We start from the raw sequence: 19,847 nt of genomic DNA, 5'->3' as shown, positions 1-19,847 counted from the left end.
GAGCCGAGACTGCCTTTCTAAACAGCCGCATCACCCCAGACCACCTCAGTCAATTCACCGCCACCTCCCCAGCGTCTCCGGCTGACTGGTGCCAGTAAGATTCCCCGGCTCGGCTCGGGTGCCCTTCCCTCGGCCTTCGCGGCGGCGGTCGTTCACAGGCATCTCCCGCCGCTCTCCACCAGGCCCAGCAACCGGCTCTCCACTGGCTCGCTTGCTCCACCACCAGGGTGCCTTGCACGGCCTGCGGCGCGCAATCAAGGGAGACTTCTTAGGATCCGCTCGCCCACCCGCCACATCAGCCGCGCAGGCTCCGCCCGCAGCCGCCGCGCCCTGCCTGGTCCCACCAGGCAGCGCAGCATCGACTCCAGTCCGCCGGCGCCTCTCTCGGCCAAAGCGAGGCACGTCTGCCCGGCAGCCAGCGCCTCCTGGATCACCCCCGAACGATCCATGCGGGGCGCCGGGTGCACCAAGACCGCGGCGGGCGTCTCCGGACAGCAAGGGCGAAGTGAGGCGCCGGGCGGTGGCCTGGGTGTGGGGAGGAGGAGAGGCTGACGAAAGCATTGGGGGCTGGCGGGTCCTGCGCCGGGGGGGGGGAACAGAGCGGGCGGGGACCGCGAGGGCTATGTGCCGACGGAGGAATGGCTCGGCGGTACCAGGGGCTCCTCGCTGGAAGGAGAGCGTTCCCACCCGATGGCGCGGTATTCCGGACAGGAGCAATTTGCTCTCGCGACCTCTCGACACGTCCGTGCGGGGAATGGTCCCGGCGCTCCAGTCTCTCCGGGGAGGCGTCTCCCTTTCTTGTCCCTCTCCGGCGGTCCCGTACCTGCTGCGGAATCGCCGAGAAGAGCCCTCACGAGGCTAATTGCGCGGCGGCCCCCTCCCCTCCTCACCCCCGATTCCCAGGCGAATCACACTCCTGAATGGCTGCAGGGTATCGGATACTTTATTTGCACAGGGGAATAAAGGAAGCAGCACACGTTGACCATCGAACAACGGGAAGAGCCTGTCCAGGGAGGAGGGGTAGCATCTGCCCCCCACCTGTTCCCCTTATGATACCCCGCTCTAGTGGTGCGGCGGCGGAATAACTTGGCCGGAATATTGCGCAGTGGAGGAGGCTCTCCTGCGTGGATGCCAAAGCACTACGAAACACGTTGACCCCCTGGAAAAGGCAGCTAAGAAAAGGGGAGGGGGCTCGGCGGGGAAGAGTGCGAAGTATAATCTTGCAGAAAGTAGCAGCAGTTCCTGGCAAATACAAAAAGAACGCTCGGCGGAACGTCAGAATGAAATTGATTCCCGAAGAGGAAAAATGCAAATAACAATTAACAGTTGCGGTGAAATGAGCTGTAGGGAAGGCAGCTTCCCTACATCTCATAAAGCATAAAAAATAGAGGACAGTAAGGGATTGCTCAGATTAAAATGGGCAGAGAAAATGCAGTGCAATTTTTGCGGAAAGTAAAACATTATTTGGGACGAGTGAGACAGCCAAAGAATGAGCCTCCAACAGAGTGAATGGAATTAAATATGGAAGGGATGAAACGATTGGGGATGAAAGTGGAGTGAGGAAATTGCTCTTAGGAGTAGTCCAACAATAGTGATACTGTATGTCAAAATACGGAATTGAGATAAACATGTTAGTGGTCAAAACAGAAGGTAAAAAGCAAGCTGCAGATGCGGGGAGAGTGGCACAGCTACAGGGATATTTGGTGTAACAGATTTTATCCCTGGGAAAGTAGCTGTAGCAATTGTGTAATATGTGTGAAGACTGCTTCTTTGCCTGGCAGTCTGCAGCATGCCATTGTCACTTCCCCATACAAAGAGGAGTATAACCAAAGGGAATGGAAAACCTAGCTTGTTAACCTGGGAAAGCATGTGGCACAATTCGGATTGAAATTGCATAAGCAGCAGGCAGGGAGTGTGCAAATCACAGTTTTACAGTTCAGCAGATCAATGAAAAATGGAGTGGATGCAGCAAGAATGGTTACGTGTGGAAAGTGTTATGACTAAAAGCTGAATTGTGAGGGGGAAGGGAAGGCTGGGAAAGGTTGGTGGTGTCCTGCAAAAGAACAAGGAAATAACAAGTAAAGAATTAACAGGAATAAAAGAAGCAGTGAGAAGCAAAGCTTTGGAGAAAGAGGATGAGTGAGAGAGACAGAGGCATAAACTAGAGTTAGCTAGATTTCCTTTTTGTTCCCTTGGCTTAGGGTCCCTTCTGCTGTTGGGTCTGAATCCAAGTGTTCCCATCAAGGGAGTTAGAAGGACAACATGGAAGGGCTCAGCACAGTCATCCCAAGGAAAAACACTTCCTAGCTTGTCCTGGAAGAGTGTTTCCTGCAGACCAAAGAGAATCCTTCATTCCAGCTCCAAGGATATGGGCCATTCAGAGTCAGCCCATGCCAGAGTCCCTACAGCCTGGCTGAAGAATATTACATGCACCTGCTGAAACACAGCAGATATTTGGGGTGAAATCAGAATAAACTGAGCACTAGCAGTATAGGAAGAAGAGAAACATTCTCCTGAATGCCTCTTGCTTTCCTGGGGAAAAGGAACTGAGGAGAACAGAAGGGAAGCAACTTGGGTGAGGATGGGGAGGAAGTTCCCTCCTGCCCAGCATATCTCAGGGCTGAAGGCACTGAGCGTGGATCAGTTGGTCTCAGCCAAGAAGGAGATGGAGCAGCTGAGACTGAGCAGGGCAGCCCAGGCCAGGAGCTGAAACAGAGAAGCCAATGCCAGGCCATTCGCCCTGTTGAAGTGCACTTTCCCATCCAGCTTTAGGCAGCTGGTTTTGGGCATAGCCTGGCAGCACTCTTGGTAGCACGCAGCAGTAGATTTGTGGGAGCACGGGTTGCCCTTGGTTTTGCAACTTTGGCTACAGCCTGCCACAAAATGGGAGCCTGTTTTTTTCATCTGTATGGAGAGAGAGAAGATGCAGTTGGTGAGTGAGTCAGAATCAGACACCACGGGGAATGCTTCCTCTGCAGGAAGCCAGGCAATGGGTGGGAGAACCCATTCCCTTTAAAAGGCAGTTGGGAGAAGAGCTGTGAGGAGATCAAGAGCTGGATTTTCCTTTTAGAAAATGAGATTCTGGCTTTTTTGTTTCTGGTTGCATGAATCCAGAAGGTGAGCTGACTGAAGATGCAGTGGTTTGAAGCCGTACCCTCCCTCAGTTGCTGAGTAAGAAATAAGTTAATTTAATAATTAAATCATAAATGCTGGAAGTCTGTGGTGGTTAGAAGTCTAAAGAATAAAAGAGCCAAGGTGGCGCAGTGGTTAGGGTGCAGTACCGCAGGCCACTTCAGCTGACTGTTATCTGCAGTTCAGTGGTTCTAATCTCACCGGCTCAAGGTTGACTCAGCCTTCCATCCTTCCAAGGTGGGTGAAATGAGGACCCAGACTGTGGGGGTGATATGCTGACTCTGTAAACCGCTTAGAGAGGGCTGAAAGCCCTATGAAGCGGTATATAAGTCTAACTGCTATTGCTATTGCTAAGTCTAATTAACCAGGAAATTATAAGATAACAGTAATTTTTTACAGTCACTACATCCCACTAGCTAGTGTATCTTAGGAGCAGCACCACTTTTGAGGGTATCAACCAGAGACATTGTTCTGCCATCAACTTTTGGGCGGGGGGTTGCAAGAGAAGGTGACCTTCACTGTGCTGGCATCTATCCTTAGAAAGCAAATAGAGCAAAGCTTGGCTTTCAAAGGTCCTGGCAGCCATCATACCTCGCAGAAGTCGTGACCCACAATGCAGCTGGTTGAGGACTTCTGACCTTTGAAGCAGCCTTCTCCATGGCAGGTAAAGCTGGAGCAAACCTTTCCCTAGAAAGGAAGAAAAGCTAAGCTCAGCCATGCAGCAGGGAGGTCTTCTTCTAGAACCGCAAACATTTGAGGGGCCAGGAGGTTCCTACATGGTAGCCAATCTGACTCGAATGAGTTTGCGAAGAGAACATCCCACGGAACACTTACATTGCGGGGTGGTACAGTGGTGGTGGTGGTGGTGATGGTAGTGGTAGTGGTGGGAACTGGGGTGGTGGTGGGTGCCCTGTCACCTGGAAGAAACAAGAAAAATTTGGTTCCTTGCTCCCCAGGAAGCTCTCCAGGTGGCCCTCAACACAAGCACTGAAACTACTGGGCAGGCAGCTCCTGTTCCTAGGAAGTCAGAGAGAAAGCCAGGAAAAGCCATACCAAGAATGCCTCTTGCCAACAGTTCCATCAAGTGGCAGAAAGCCCCCAAGGGCGCAAAAGCCCCCTCCCAAGAGGAGCTTACCATATGCTGTGGCATTGAGCTGCAGGCAGTTGGGCGAGTTGCAACATTCCATAATGCAGAGCTCCAGGTCTAGCCCTCCGCTGTGGAGGCACATCTCTGTGGCATTGGCACTTCCACAATCACTACTGCATCGGGCTGTGTAGCTGGTGCTGTTGAGACGATAGAGCTGCGAGAGCCGCAAAGCATGAGCAGGGCTGGCATTTCAGGAATCCTTACTAGGGCTCAAGAAGGAGCACTCCTTGTCATCCCCCCATCAATTAGGCATCTCTGGAACCCTTACCTCGCATTGTGAAGCATTGTGGCAGATCTGGGAATTGTTGCCATGGGCCTCCTCCTGGTAGCACATCTCTCCTGAACACTGGAAACTCTGGCAAGTAAGCTGCCAGAAGAGAGGGAGCTGGAGGTACACAGCGACCAGGCCAAAGCCCTTCTTGTGCCAACACTCTGGTGGCCAGCTTTGCCTCTGTGGCATCCCACAAACCTTCCCATGGCTCTTCCCTGCTGCTTCCACCCAGCCCAATCTTCCCCTTCGTCAAAGGGCCCCCATTTCTCTGTCCAGCTAAGGAAAAAAAGATTCCCCCCTTTTGCTCAGTAGCCCAGTTTCCTTACAGGTATCACACCTGTCCCGTTCAGGGAATGGTTGGAGAAAATGGCTGCTCCAGAGATTGAATCTGGCTCTGGAAAAAGTGAGAGAAAGAGAGATAAGCAACTGGACCAATAGGGGTCTTGTGGGGTACAACAGGAACAAGGTTTGGTATTTCAGAGAGGCAAGGGAAATAGTGGTAGAGATGCCTAGTGGTCCCTCTCTCCCCCCCGTCCGCTCAGGCCTGCCTGGCCCTTTCCTTTGGTTCTCACATCCAGCCATCTCACCTGCTTCTGCATAAGGACCTTGAGTGCCAAAGTAGGAAAGACTGCAGAGGAGAAGGAGGCCTGCAGACAAACAGAGAAAGTGGACTTTCAGTGATGGAACCAGAGGACATCTCCAGTTCGTAGGAGAGTAATCTACAGGACCTCAGTTCACAAGCCCTCTCTTTCAAAGTCCAAGCACATATTTTGGGATCCCCTGGGACAAGACGCAGTGTTTGGTAGGCAGAAATTCAGTCGAGAAGTAGAATAGAAGTAACGGCCTCTCCGAGGTAGTGGATCCAGGATGGCTCCTTGGTTCACCGAGGAACTCCGGGAGATGAAGCGCCAAAAGAGACTCCTAGAGCGCCGCTGGAGGGCTAGTAACTCTGAATCTGACCGAGCACTGATGAGAGCCCATATCAGGACCTATCTCGTGGCAATACGGGCGGCAAAATGTGCGCATTTTTCCGCTCTTAGTGTATTCGCAGAATCGCACCCAGCTGCCTTGTTTAGAATAGCCCGCTCCCTCTTGAAAGGGAGGGATGCGGACGACCCTTTACAAGGTAGAGCTGAGGAATTTGTCCAGTTTCTGACGTATAAAGTCGCTCAGATTCGGACGGACCTGGACTCCAATTGCACGGTACCAGCCGAGGTACTGGGGGAAGGTCTTGAGCGGATTTTATGGAGCGAGTTTCAACTTGTCGCTCCTGAGGAAGTGGACAAGGCCATGGGAGCGGTGAGTGCCTCCACCTGTATACTGGACCCGTGCCCCTCCTGGCTGGTCTCGACCAGCAGGGAGGTGACACGTGGCTGGCTCCAGACGATAGTTAACACCTCTCTCCGGGAGGGATCCTTCCCGCACCTCCTAAAGGATGCGGTGGTGAGACACCTCCTGAAGAAACCTTCTCTGGACCCAGCCATTTTGAACAACTATCGTCTAGTTTCCAACCTCCCCTTTGTAGGGAAGGTTGTTGAGAAGGTGATGGCCTTTCAACTCCGACGGTCCTTGGATGAAACTGATTATCTGGATTCCTTTCAGTTGGGTTTCAGGCCTGGTTACAGTGCGGAAACTCCTTTGGTCGTGCTGATAGATGATCTCTGGCGAGCCAGGGATAGGGGTCACTCCTCTATCCTTGTGCTTCTTGACCTCTCAGCGGCCTTTGATACCATCGACCATGGTATCCTTCTGCAACTGTTGTGAGAGGTGGGAGTGGGAGGCACCATTCTACGGTGGTTCTCCTCCTACCTCTCGGACAGGTCGCAGTCGGTGTTGGTTGGAGGGCAGAGATCGACCCCTAGGCCCCTCAATTATGGGGTGCCGCAGGGTTCGGTCCTGTCCCCCCCTCCTATTTAACATCTACATGAAGCCGCTGGGTGAGATCATACACCAGCATGGGATTAAATACCACCAATACGCAGACGATACTCAACTGTATCTGTCCGCCCCATGCCAACTCAGCGAAGCGGTAGAAGTGATATGCCAGTGCCTGGAGGCTGTCAGGGTCTGGATGGGAATGAACAAGCTTGCACTCAATCCCGACAAGACTGAGTGGCTATTGATGCTCCCTCCCAAGGATGGTCCAGCTATTCCATCTCTTAGCCTGGGGGGGTGAAACTATACGCCCCTCAGAGAGGGCTTGCAATTTGGGAGTCCTCCTGGATCCGCAGCTGACGCTAGAACATCACTTGTCAGCTGTGACCAGGGGTGCCTTTACCCAGGTTCGCCTGGTGTACCAGTTGTGACCCTATCTGGACCGGGAGGCCCTTTGGATGGTCACTCACGCCCTCGTCACCTCAAGACTGGATTACTGTAATACGCTCTACATGGGGCTGCCCTTGAAGAGTGTTCGAAGACTTCAGTTAGTCCAGAATGCAGCCATGCGAGCGATAGTGGGTGTACCTAGGTACACCCACGTTGCACCTATCCTCCGCGAGCACCTATCCTCCGGATTCCATCTGCCGGTCAATGTCGGCTGGCGACTCCCCAGGGGAGGGCCTTCTCTGTAGCTGCTCCGGCCCTATGGAACGATCTTCCCATGGAGATCCGGACCCTTACTACCCTTCCAGCCTTCCACAAAGCGACCAAGACCTGGCTGTTCCGGCAGTCCTGGGGCTGTTGATTTATCCAGCCCCATCCTAAGCTATGAATGTTGTGGAATTTTAATGTTGTTCTTTAATTTTTTGTATGTTCCCCCTTCCTTTTTTATCTGTAAGGCGCCCCGAGTCTCTCGAGAGTGGGCGGCATACAAACCCTATAAATAAATAAATAATAAATAAATAAATAAATGGAAGGGCAGTTTTCATGTTTCAACTTGATGGGTGGCAGGCTATTATTCCTCCAGTCATTTTCTCCAAGGACCTTCTTACCCTGGGCCAAAAGGATCCGGAAGTTGGAGTGGATCATCCTGGAGCACAGAACTCCTTTCTCTAGATGGAGGGGAGGAAGTCCCCTGTGGTCTCTGCAGAGGTTGTGTTTCCTTTTGCTGGAGAGGAAAAGCAGACAAGATCCACACACCATGCAAAGCTGTGGGAAGGCTCTGACCCAGCCAGGCTGCTGAATCCTGATCCCTGCAATGTGACCACTCATTCTGCCATAACCACAGGCGCTGGGTGAGCCATCAACTTATGGTGGGGAACCGGTTGCCAAGGCAACCCCCACAATCAAGGTCAAGGAGGAGCCCTCATTGTGGTTGGGTCATGACTGTATTTCCTCAACTTAGCTGGGGACAGTCCAGAGCAAATAGTTCAGTTGCCTGACTTCTCCCATCCTAGACCTGACCAAGCTCTTTCTCTATTCCTGATCTATCCAGCAGCAAGGAAAGCTGGAGCTGGCTTTTTCAAAGTCTTAGGGAGGATGGGGCAGTGGTTACAATGCAGTACTGCAGGCTACTTTAGCTGACTGCTAGCTACAGTTCAAATCTCACCAGTCTCAAGGTTGACTCAGCCTTTCATCCTTCCAAGGTGGGTAAAATAAGGACCCAGATTATTGTGGGCAAGAGGCTGACTCTGTAAACTGCTTAGAGAGGGTTGTAAAGCACTGTGAAGTGGTATATAAGTCTAAGTGCTATTGCTATTGCTATCAATCTCCCTGATCTGGAAAACCTGATGAGTGGTACTTCCACTCTAGTGCTGCACCTAAGGTCTGTTGCAGAAAAGAGTGTTCCTTCTTCTCAGGGCAGTTCTTGGAAGGGTTTATGTCTAGTCTATGTGAGTAATCTATGTATGTCTAGTCTAGTGAAAAGAAGGACTAGGGGGAGACATGATAGCAATGTTCCAATATTTGAAGGGCTGTCACAAAGACGAGGGGAGTCAACCTATTTACTAGAGCACCAGAAGTCAAGACAAGAAACAATGGATGGAAACTAATCAAGGACAGAAGCAATCTCAAACTAAGGGGGGAGGGGGAAATCCTGATGTGAGAGCAATAAACCAGCAGAATGGCTTGCCTTCAGAAGTTTTAGGTATTCCATCACTGGAGGCTTTTAAGAAGAGACTGGCCACTTGTCTGAAATGGTATACGATTTTCTGCTCAAGTAAGGGGTTGGACTAGATTACCCCCAAGATCCCTTCCAACTCTGTTATACTGCTTTATGTTCTCTCTCTCGTTCTCTCCCCTCCCTCACATTTATCTGCTGTCTGAACTATTTTAACTACCGTAGCATGAATATCTATTATTTGGAGGAAATGACTTGTAATGCATTTGTTAAGTTAGGCTACAATAAGTCATGTCCCACACAGGGCTAAGAAACAGGAGAATCTGTGTCAAATAAGAAAAGACCACCTTATTTGACAGTCTTTCCTTTTCAAGCTGGCTCTGCACAAATTCCCCCCAGGATGTCTCCAGTGTTACCACTAAGATGTTTTGGGGAACCCAATATATGGTAAGAGATCCAAAGCCAAAGTTCTCTATTCAGGACAAGGGTTTCACCAGGAGGCTCATTAACTGGTCAGCTGCTGACCAAGTCATTTCTGAAGGCTAAGTTACCCCTTGATCAGTGCAGGGCCTGACTCAAAGCTCCCCCCAACAAAGGCTGTTCAGCTCCTGACTGAACACATAAAGGGTATATCGGCTCTCCCCCCCCCCCCCCGCCCCTCATTCAAATAAAATCTGCCTGCTTGAAATTAAACATTCCATATAGATTTCTGGTATAATAGAAAGCCAAGCTGGACCGTAGGCTTGACATCAATTCAGCTGCTTGAAAAAACGCTATCACGTGCCACTCAGTCTTAAGGCCACTCAGTGTGTCCAGCTCCTTCAAACTCAATTTATAAGTGGTCCTACTGAGTCTTCCTTGTGGCCCGTCCTCTGAACCTCTTCTGGTGCCTCTGAATGTTTTTTAAAATGCACGTTTTAAAAACTTAATATTTGGGATGAAATTTCACCAAAGGAAAAGAAATTGGAATCATCCTTTGATCTGGAAAAATTCTTCTCTAAATGTGGCTTAGAATTGCATTTTTTGCAGTCCTACCACACTGCCGGATAAATTTGCAATCAATCCCAATTCTAAGATTTTTTTCCCCATTATTGTGGCCAGCATTCCCCTACTCTCCAGGTTTTTGCGCTCACCATTCTGGCCTCTTCGTGTATCATTTACATCATCCTGCATCCCCACAAGGCAACTGTTCTTTCAGAAGTTGGGATTGGAGGTGACATGCCACCTCAGAAAGTCACTAACCTGAAATCTATTCAGCAAACTGCATGGTCTAGGACAGAATTGGGCTCATTTCCAAGATGCCCGGCAGGCCCCAGTGACTTGTGGCTGCCAGGGAGACAGGAAAATGACAAGCCCGAAGGCCCAGGGCTGCAGGTTAATGACACGCGTTGTTGGCCCAGCAACGCATGTTTGGTTCAGCCTCAGAGGAAAGCGAGGGACACCCAGGTAGGCATCAAAAACAGAAAGCTGCCCCTTGCTTTGTGTCTGCCAACACCCAGCTGGTTGGGCTGACTAAGCAGGTCCTTTTCCAGCTCCAAATCCATTCCCACTTCTGTCTCAGCCCTCTGGGAATGAACCAGGCTGAGACCTGCCCAGAAATCTCGGTCTTCCAGACCCTTCCCAAAGCCGCAGCTCAGATTTTGTGAAAACCTTGTCCTGAATTAGTTCTGGCTTGAGCCACCAACCTACAATGGCCCACAATGGAAGACACAGCAGCTTATTCTTTCACCTGCTTCTGTTCTCTTAGAGCTCCAGGCTACAAATGGCCCAGCAGCAGCTCAGAAGCCATGTGAGTCAACTTTGGTTTGTCTGCAGACATGCACACTCCAAGAACAAGAAAAAGGATCAGTCTTTTGGCTAACTCATTCCTTCCCAAGCTGTGGCTTATGAGTCCTTGGGAATTTCTTCCTGCATCAAGCGTGTAGGTTCTGGCTTGCTATTGGCTCAGCTTCTGCCTCCCTGGCTTGGACATTCAATACTCCACCTCTTGATAACTGGCAGGCGCACAACCACCCCACTTTTCTGCAATCTGTTCCACCCCAGACCCTATGCCTGCTCTGCTCACTTACCTTGCTCGCTCATAGGGAGCCTTGGTGTCTGTCTGAATGTTTTCTGCCTGCAGCGCTGGCAGAAGAAATGTCCCCTTGAGAACCCTCATCTCCGCCCAGGTAGAGATGGAGCCAACCAGTCGAGAGCACTCCAAGGTGGGGAAGAAGAGGCACCTGGCTCGCTGGTGCTCTGGGCAACATGTTCCCTGGCCCTGGATCAACTGTGGCTCATCCAAGGTGAGGAGGTAAGCCTGCCTGGCAAATCTTTCTATGATGGTCCTCCCAGTTTGCCACCTGATTTATGTCAGTTGGACAGGAAACAGACAGAGGGACACCTTTTTGGCACTGTTGTTTCTCCCGAGTGTCTGAGAACTCCATTTGCTACAGGAAATTCTGCCAAACAAGGTTCCCTTCTTGATTCCAAGAGTGAAACCCTTCTCTTTCTGAAAGCCAAGAAAAGGCCTCCCAGTTTGCATCATGGCTTGGGCTGGCAATAGCTGCTTCCTGGCAATCTCACAGAACACGAATCCCAGTGAAGACTGTTTTTCAGAGACTAAGGTCCAGGTTAGACTTAGGGGCAAAGCAGTCTCTCTCTCTATGATCAACTGTTCTGCTCCAGATTGGCCTGGATCTCCTGAGGGATCTTCCCACATACAATGGAACCAATCCTTGCTTACAGCTGCTGCTCCCTGTCCCCACCTAAGGGCATCTGGATAACAGCCTCTGCTAGTCTGCTCAAACTTAGCCAGTGGCTTCTGGAAGAGAAGCAAGAGTTTGCCCCATTTCCCAGAAAACTCTTCACCTCTGTGGCTTGCTTTTGGTTAAGCTCTGTCTCAGCTTCCTGGGACAATTACAGCAACAAACCTGCCCCAATTAGACTTAATGATCCACTCTTTCTATTCCCAGAGGGCTCAGAGTAGCAGCTCAGGTGTCAACAAAGGAAAAACACTGCTTAGTGGCAGATTGGCACAGGCTTAACTGATGGTAGCAGGTACTGGGTAGCCCCCACCCCCCCAATTAATACACTGGAAGGGCAGCAGGTTCTTTTTATCCCCCTCCCCCCACTCCCAACATGGCATCTGGCAAGAGAATCCTGCTTTTCTACCAAAGAGAATTTGGGAAAGGATCTACAGGGCAGCCTTTCATCAAAGCCTTGTTAGCTCTTCTCCAACAAGGTTTTCCCGTATGCCAATGCTTGCTTTTCTCTGCTCCCTTGAGCAAATGGCAACGAGAGACTGACTATTCAGAAATAATGGCTGCAAAGAGAAGTGAAGGAAACAGAAAAGCCAGAGATAGCACCTCAGCTGTGAACACAAGTATGCAACTCCTATGTTTTTACCTAATATAAAGGAACCTTCCTTTCATATCACCAGACCACATGTTCATTCCTTTAAAAGTAGTTTATTTCTATGTATCAGTTCCACATAAAGCAAAAGTCTTACAGAATCCATTCTGTTGACTAGGAGTGCCTGCCCTCAAGGACTCCAGTCACCAAAAGGGATACAAGGGGATATGAGTGGTTTTGGGGGCGGGGGAATCTCTTTTTACAGCAGGCCTTGGCGTTTCAGGTCTTCATAGGTTTTCTTGTTGACCACATTCCCACTGGAGTCTTCATATTCCTCCTGGAATGATAAACGAAGCTGCCGGCAGTCAAATCCAACACAACACAACAGCATGTGTGACAGAACATGAGGATTTTGACCCATCTGAACTGAAAAGTTCCTGCACCAGGAACCCCTATTTTCTCTCTGGGCTGCAGGTATAATCTTGGAATACTCATGGATGACACCCCTGGGCCTGTCCATTTGTGACGAATACAGTTTCCCTTTTTTCCCTTTGGTTCAAGACTCGCTTGAGGGGAGTCTCTTCCTCACCTGCTGGCTGGCATTTTCAGTTTCTGTCCCACCACATTACTGCAGCCAACTCTGTTTCAAGAGGCAACTTGAAAACTTGAAGACGTTTCGCTTCACATTCAAGAAGCTTCTTCAACTCTGGAGAAGTGAAATGTCTTCAAAGAAAAACCAGAAAGTCCAGTTGCCTCTTGAAAAAGCACTTTTGGGACACATCTATGCTTAACAACACAGGAATCGTCTCCCCAGTATTTTGATCTTTGATATTCCTCCTCTTCCTCGCCTCCCTCCCCCGCCCCACTAATGGCCCTGTTGATGTTGAGGGGGTCGCAAGGTTTCTGTGCTGAATCTGGTGCCACTTCCAAGTGCCACTTCCAACCCCCTGAAGTCATGCAGGGAAATGCTGAAGGCCGTTCCATTACTAAACAGAATTGCTTCTTTTTTGTTCTTCTGGTCAATGTAAGAAAAATAATGGCAGACCCTTTTGGAGGAAATTGATTGTTACATGAATCACAGATGAATCTTTGATCAATGTTTTTAAAAAGGAAAACGGCAGAATCTGTAGGAGAATAGCCTTTCAACAATAGGAAGAAACTGATCAGATGTAATAGAGCTTTGAAACAAAACATGCACAACTTGGAAATAATTGGATAATTTGCCCATTCCCATGAATGAACTGTCTCAAGTCTGGAGTCACAATTGTATATGAAGACTGGCAAAACTATAAGTCACATATACAAAGTAAAGATGAGGATGTGCTTTCTGCTTTTAAAAAACACTATTTGTATTAGACAAGAAGGGGGGACAGCAGCGAGTGAAAGAAAATAAGAAAGACCGAGTTTTTTAACTAAGCCCCTCACTAGAGGAGTTAGACTAATTTTAATTTTTTTTAAAAAATCCTTTGAAATGATATAGTGCATTTATAACACAATATTAACAAGGATGATTTAAAATGAAATTGGCTATGCACAGTATACATGTGAGTGTATGAAAATGAAAAAATGGAAAATAAAAATATTAAAATAAAAATAAATACATAAAAATAAAATGAAATTGGAAGAGTTACATAAAGTGATTTCCTACTGCAGCTCAACAGTTATTTATCTCAGTGGCCAGAGTCAACCCCCGAGTCTCCAATCTCCAATCTGCAGAACAAGGGGTAAGAAGAATGCCCTCTACCCCAACTTACTTCTGTATCTGGCTGCCACCTCTCCGAAGCCTTCTGTTGCTTCAGCTTGGCCCACACTGGAAAACAGAGGAAAGCCAAGTCCTGCTTTGATGCTGAGGGGGAGCTTTCAGAAGCTCCTATGAGATAATAACCCCACCCCCCCAAGGCTTTTCCCTGATGCAAGCCCAACCATCTTGACTGCCCCCCCCCACTCAACACCCCCTGCCAAGGCCAGGCTTTGCACTCACTTACACGACACGGCATCTTCGATCTGTGTAACGTTTGCGAAGTGAGCTGTGTTGGGAATGCCCAAGCATCGCATCCCATGAGCGTGGCGCCATTCCTGTAGAGCACAAGGGATCATAAAAGCAAGGACTAGGCCTCCTAAAACAAGGACTGCTCTTGAGAAGGCAAGAATGGACTGGGGAAGTTAGGAATCCTGAAGTTTAAAGGAGACATTTTGGCCATAGAGTTCACCCCCCCCCCGTTTCATCCAAATTAAAGGGTCCCAGATGTGTGCACGCATTCTTTGCCTCTTCCTGAAAGAATGCTGTGACATTGGGGTCTCGAGAGAGGCAGGACACAAAAGCAGCTCTCTCCCAGCCCCAGAACAGTGCTGAGATTACTAGAAATAGCAATAGCACTTAGGCTTATATACTGCTCACAGTACTTTACAGCCATCCCTAAGCGGTTTACAGCCAGCATATCCCGCCCCAACAATCTGGGTCCTCATTTTACCTACCTCGGAAGGATGGAAGGTTGAGTCAACCTTGAGCCTAGTGAGATTCAAACTGCCAAATTGCCAGCAGCAGAATTAGCCTGCAGTACTGCATTGCACCACTACGCCTTGAAGTCGGAGAAAACTACCAAGATGCCAGACCAGCAAGGAACCTGCTCTGGAATCAGCCTGAAAAGCCCACCCACACCCACCCCAGCCTCAGGAATCCCTTTCCCCCCGCTGGCACTTCTTACTGCAAAATGTCGCTGGAAAGCTTTGGGTCCACGGTATGTATAATTCCCACAGATCTCACAGTTGTAGTTGATGTTCAACCCGTGGAGCTTGTAGAGCCAGTAGGGAATTGGCTGGAAGGGAAAGACCCACAGAGGTCACCAGAAGCCATGTTCAAGGCCAGTCCCAGATGAGACGGAGGCCCCTCTGTCCTGCCAGAAGCCTTACCTTACCATCCCAGCCCAGTGGCAGGTTCTTGGGGTTGTAGATGATTTCATTATCTTCATCCTCACTTTCGCTCTCACTGATCTGCTCTTCCTCTTCCTCCTCACGCTCTTCCCCAGTCCGCGCCTGCTTGCGCTGCACATTTTCATGCGTCAGCTGCCGTTGCTCCTGAGGGACAATGAAGCCTGTGAATACAGCAGCCCCTACCTGGAACCTGCATGCTCAGGGGAGGGGGGTGGCTCTTACCCCAAGGATCTCCACGTACTCATAGATCTGGGCTTCTAGGAAGGCCACATCCTTATTCCGCTCTGTGTCCCTGTCAAGACAACGATGGTGCCCACAAGTGAGCGACCCCAGCTGGTGCCAAAGGGAGTTCTGCTTCTTCACCCCAGGACACAAGATCACCAAAGGAGGGGACCAATTCAAAAAGGGCCTGAGCAGGCAATGCAACCCCACCCCAACCTAGAGGAGACTCACCGCTTGCTCCCTTTTGTCTTTGGGTTTTTGGCAAAGAGAGCAGGATCAAGGGCTTCCAGGGACTTGCCCTTTGTGCTGAAAAGCCTCTGAGCACGTTCCTCCAACGTTCTGGGCAAGAAGGAGAGCAGGAATCCCTCAGGTCTAGCTCCAGGGTACATTTTAGCATTGTAAATAAGAGCCAGGCGTGTAACTAGGGAATGGGGAACTAGAAGATGCTGGAAGTTTCTTGTCACACAAGGACATACAAACATGTTTTGGAGTAGGTCGCAGAGACAACTGCTTGATTCTTTTGTACAAGAGCTGTTTTGGCTTTCAAATCTGCTGAGATCAAATGCTTCAGCTTCTTCTCGCCAGAGGGTGCCATCCCCACCCAGGCAAGGCTCCGCATGTTCACCAGCAAAGCCAACATGCATGTGCCACTTCTCTGCATGTTCCCCAGGCTGCCAGGCCACCACAAACGCTAAAATTCTTTCCACTTACCCTCCACATTTCAGACCTAAGGCCAGCAGGGCAGATTTCAGCCGATCTAGACCAAGGGAAGCCAACTCCTATGGGGAAGTAACAAAACCTGACTCCCACCTTGCAGGGCTGTGGATTCCCAGAGGCGCTAAAGGGGGTGGGGGTGGGTGTCACTCCTAACCTCCCACTCCCCGATCCAGAAGAGATTCGGAATAGCTACCAACCTCCCAAGAGGAGAAGGCAGAGAGGTCCAGGTGGGCCCCAGCATGTGTGAGGGCACTGCTAGTCTCTTTCTGTCAAGGGACAACAAAGGTTGTGCAGATCAGTGGCCTCCAGATGCGCTTAGCCCCAACTCTTCCAGTCATTTAGGTTGACTGACACAGAGGCACAGGCTGGGAGGAGGCGTCTCTTCCAGAAACATGAACAATTAACATGATTTACAACAGTTGTGCTTCACATTAAGCCTCACCCACCACAGAATGACACTCACCGGCCAACCAGGGAAAGTGCCAATCTCCCACTTTTTCTCAAAATCTCCCTGAATTTTGCCAAACAGCTCATTCTGGTCAAGCAGAGGCTTTACTCGGTCTGTATAATCCTGCAGATATTCCAACAGCATCTCCAAATACCTGTAAAAAACCAGACTGACTGTGGCAGGCGAGCCTGGCATTTTCCAACCCAGGTGGGCCTCTTACCCATCTGTCAACTGGCAGCAACTGAGAACTACCATACCATAAATGTATGTGCAAGCACAAAGTCAAACCACTTTAAACCTGTGCCTGCTACTGTAACCCAAGTGGGGAAATGAGAAATTCTGCTGTAAACCTCCTTTTGTTCACACAAAACTGTTAATTTGACCAGCTTTAATAGCCCAGAGGATGACACATTCCCCCTTTCACAGGAAAGCTTCACCTTCTGTACTCAGCATTCTTTCTATCCTTTGGAATGTCAAAGAGCTGGTCAAAAGTAGACAGGTAAGTGATGTAGTCCAGTTTCTGCAATAGCATGAAGAAAGAGAAGGGAGTTTGCCACAATTCTCTGAAACCCTAGGCCAAAGCAACTGTTCTCTGGAGGTTCCTACGGCTGCCCTTGCTGTGAGGCTGGGGGAGAGAAGAGCCTTGCACATGCTCATCCTTCTCTCTTTCAGCCCAACAAGAGACAACCTTCCTTTTATTCTTTTCCCTCCCTCATTTCCAGTCCAACATTTTGTATCACTTCAGTGGCGCTTCCCTTTTACATAGCTCTATTAAGCATAAATCTGAGGACATAATCCACAAGAATGAGAGCAAAACAAGGGAGCATCAGTTGTGCCCCCGCAGTTGAAACACAGTATGGCAGCCTCACCTCAGATGACTTGAGATTGATGTACTTCAGGTAGCAATCGTGCAGGTCCAGATAGCGGCCATATCCTTCTTCATCAGTGAACTCCACAAGGTCTACGAGAAGCCAAGAATGAAAGACAGCCCAAACCATCCCGGAGGAGGAAGCAAGGATAGCCATCTTTAGCACATAATTTATTCATTTGAAAAAAGAAAGCGAAGCATGAATCCTGCCATACGGACTTACTCTGAGCCTCTTCGCTTGGGTTTTCCCGGGCCTTTAAGAGCTCCTCAAATTCTACTGACATGGGCACACAGATCTACAAAAATAATACATAGTTTTTGGTTTTGCTTCTGCTTCATGATCCCCCTCCCCAAAAACTGAAAGAAAGAAAAAAGTGCTGCATGCAGGAAGTCACTCAAGCATGTTTGAACACAATGAAACCCTTCTTATTCTTCCACACGAGCACAAAGGATATACTGCGAGGTAAGTTCACTGCCATGGCCAGAGGACCTTCTTGACTGAGGAAGCGGGAAGGAAAGGCAAGTGTTTCAAGTGAGCTTTACTGCCAGCAACAGAGGTTTGGTTTTGGTTTTTGCAACAATGGTACAAAGTTCACAAATGAAATGCTGCTCTGCAGAGACTAAATTTGTCTTCTTAAGGAGATGGACGATTAAAGTCATTACTACTTGGATGCAAATGCAAAAGTCTGGTTTAAAAAGTGGTAAGACACAAAACATAGATTTTAAGAAGTTCAATTTTAATAAAGAGAAATAAAAGCAAAATCTTTGGAAAGAAAACCTTAAAGAAAAAAGTGTTGTAGTTGACCAGAATTTCTTGTAGAGGAAATTAAGGACAGCAATTTTTCCAACAACATCAACAAAGGAAACGAGGAGACACAGGAAGAAGTCAATATGGCTATAGATGCAGCTCACAAATGACCTTTCTGAAAATGGTAGAAAGGACCAAGAAATAAGGCCAGGAAGACAAAGGTAGAAATGAGCCAAGGTGAGTGGAAGAGGCAAAATCCAGCAAGGTAGTGAGGATGCCTTTGAATCACACATAACTCTTTATAACTGCCTGGACAAGCTCCTGCTGTTTTCTTGGCTAAATTTCAAATGATTTGCCTTCACTTTCTTTTTCCTAGACTGAGGGAAAGGGAAAGGTAAGTGGCCAAGGTCACCCAGCCTGGTTTTGTGCTCAAACTGAGAAAAGCCTGGTGCCTTACTTTATACCAAACTGGCTCTCCCAGCAAAAAGAGCTCTTTCAAATATATCAACAGTAAGAAGACAAATGAGCTTTTGAATTTTGCTCATTCCAAATGAAGAAAGCAGAGGAATGCCTTTTGTCTGTATCCAAAGACCGAAGAGCTGCTAGGATCTTAAAATTATTATCATTAAGTGGATGGGATCTCTCAAGGCCACAACCATTCCACATTTTCTTTAAGATGCCGCCAACAAGTTTGATGGACTGCCTATCTAATCTGCAGGTCTGGCCAATATCTGGGATAATAGAATGAGAGTATAGCATAGGTTGAGTTGCAAAGGGCTGGATGAGGTGACCTTTGTGGTCACTTCAAGTTCTTCAATTCTAAGAGCAAGAATTGTCCTCTCTCAACTCTTGGCAAAAAAGATACAGTTCTACTGAAGGGAAAGCTACCGCCAGTTATGCTCAACCTGTGACGGCTTATTTCTGGGCCCTGGATGAACCAGACTCTGACGCCTGGCATCTAGCGCCACCCTCTTTCTCAAGAATTGGGCTGGCCTGAAGGCCAGAACCTCTACAGAGGCAAACCTACAGACCATCTGCTTGGCAATGCCAGTGGTTCTGAGAGTCTCCTCCAAGTCAAAGAGACTAATTGATAAACCTCTACAGGAACTATCAAAACTGCCTTTAGGCACAGCGATTGTCAGAGAAGGTTAAGGGAAAGCCCGAGCAAGGGGAGACTCTGCCCGGCCCGGGACCCCGCTTACCTCGTTGGGATGCTTGCGATGGAACTCCTTGATCTGCTTCAGCCGGTTGTAGAACTCGGCGAACTCGTTGGGCCCAGAAATCGCGCCGAGCTCCTCCTTTCGCAATCTGGGGAGAGGGAGTCCAGCACGGAGGTCAGCGTGTCTTGCGGCCGCCCTGCAGACCTCCCCACCCCGCGCTCATGTCCCCGGCACTTACCCGTCCTTGTCATCGTAGAGGTCGCGCAGGTTGCCGCTGACTTCCATGTATCGCTGCAAAAGAAGCCCGTCTCGTCAGCCATCCCCGAGGTCAGACGACCCCCCCCCCCGCCCACCCGCCACTCACGTCCTGCATGGCCCGCGTGCGGTGGTCCGAGTTGATCTGATCCCGCAGCTGCTCGGGAGAGAGAAGGGTTAGGCCCGGGTTAGGCCCGGCTCCCGACGCCTCCCGACGCCCCCCCTCCCCCGAGCCCCACCGTGGACTTGCGAGTCAGCATCTCCTTGACCATCACGTCCATCAGCCGCTCGCGCTCCTCGTGGTAGCGGCGCTGCTGCTCCAGGATGGTCTCCATGGTGGTGATGGCAGCCTCGGACCCGGAAGCCGTCTCCCGCGCGCCCCGGTCCCCCCCTCGCCCGCGCAGGAAGGTTCCGCCCGGGAGGCCCGAGTCTAGTTAGTCCCATCGAGCTAGAACGTCCCCCCCCTCCCCGCCCAGGAGGCGACGCTCTAGGCTTGCGGCGAACGCATAAAGAGGGAGGCAGCCGAGCGACGCGAAGGGGGGACTTTGTAGAAGTGGGACGGGGCCCGCGGGGTGGTCTTGGTTAAATCCAACTGCCTTTCCGGCGCCGGGGAAGCTC

The 19,847-nt window shown here is 49.8% G+C and overlaps 2 protein-coding genes across 3 annotated transcripts; both read right to left on the bottom strand.

The window, feature by feature from the left end:
* Nucleotides 1-2,401: 2,401 nt before the first annotated feature.
* On the bottom strand, nucleotides 2,402-10,705 carry LOC148043125 (uncharacterized). The gene is made up of 9 exons (XM_087728060.1): nucleotides 10,617-10,705; nucleotides 7,481-7,596; nucleotides 5,138-5,197; nucleotides 4,877-4,944; nucleotides 4,548-4,646; nucleotides 4,268-4,433; nucleotides 3,967-4,049; nucleotides 3,724-3,819; nucleotides 2,402-2,904 (listed from the first exon to the last, which is right to left on the bottom strand). Exons 1-9 carry the CDS (start codon nucleotides 10,703-10,705, stop codon nucleotides 2,641-2,643), a joined length of 1,041 nt encoding a protein of 346 aa, XP_087584186.1. The 3' UTR covers nucleotides 2,402-2,640.
* Nucleotides 10,706-11,980: 1,275 nt separating this feature from the next.
* Nucleotides 11,981-19,627, bottom strand: SF3A3 (splicing factor 3a subunit 3). 2 transcript variants are annotated; one of them, XM_087728428.1, is made up of 17 exons: nucleotides 19,469-19,627; nucleotides 19,339-19,386; nucleotides 19,213-19,265; nucleotides 19,017-19,122; nucleotides 17,290-17,362; nucleotides 17,068-17,159; nucleotides 16,636-16,718; nucleotides 16,214-16,352; nucleotides 15,948-16,016; nucleotides 15,745-15,812; nucleotides 15,265-15,372; nucleotides 15,034-15,103; nucleotides 14,791-14,955; nucleotides 14,586-14,696; nucleotides 13,862-13,956; nucleotides 13,635-13,690; nucleotides 11,981-12,217 (listed from the first exon to the last, which is right to left on the bottom strand). In XM_087728428.1, the coding sequence occupies exons 1-17, from the start codon at nucleotides 19,562-19,564 to the stop codon at nucleotides 12,207-12,209; spliced, it is 1,443 nt and encodes a 480-aa protein (XP_087584554.1). In that variant the 5' UTR covers nucleotides 19,565-19,627; the 3' UTR covers nucleotides 11,981-12,206. The 2 variants fall into 2 exon arrangements, with proteins under 2 accessions (XP_087584554.1, XP_087584553.1); XM_087728427.1 differs by having other exon boundaries at nucleotides 13,866-13,956.
* Between the last annotated feature and the right edge of the window lie 220 nt (nucleotides 19,628-19,847).

The sequence above is a fragment of the Thamnophis sirtalis genome, unplaced genomic scaffold, assembly GCF_051295495.1.
Source record: "Thamnophis sirtalis isolate CommonGarterSnake01/CBP01778 unplaced genomic scaffold, rThaSir2_p1.2 scaffold_13, whole genome shotgun sequence".
Lineage (NCBI taxonomy): Eukaryota > Metazoa > Chordata > Lepidosauria > Squamata > Natricidae > Thamnophis > Thamnophis sirtalis.
This window is presented reverse-complemented; position numbering and strand designations above follow the sequence as displayed.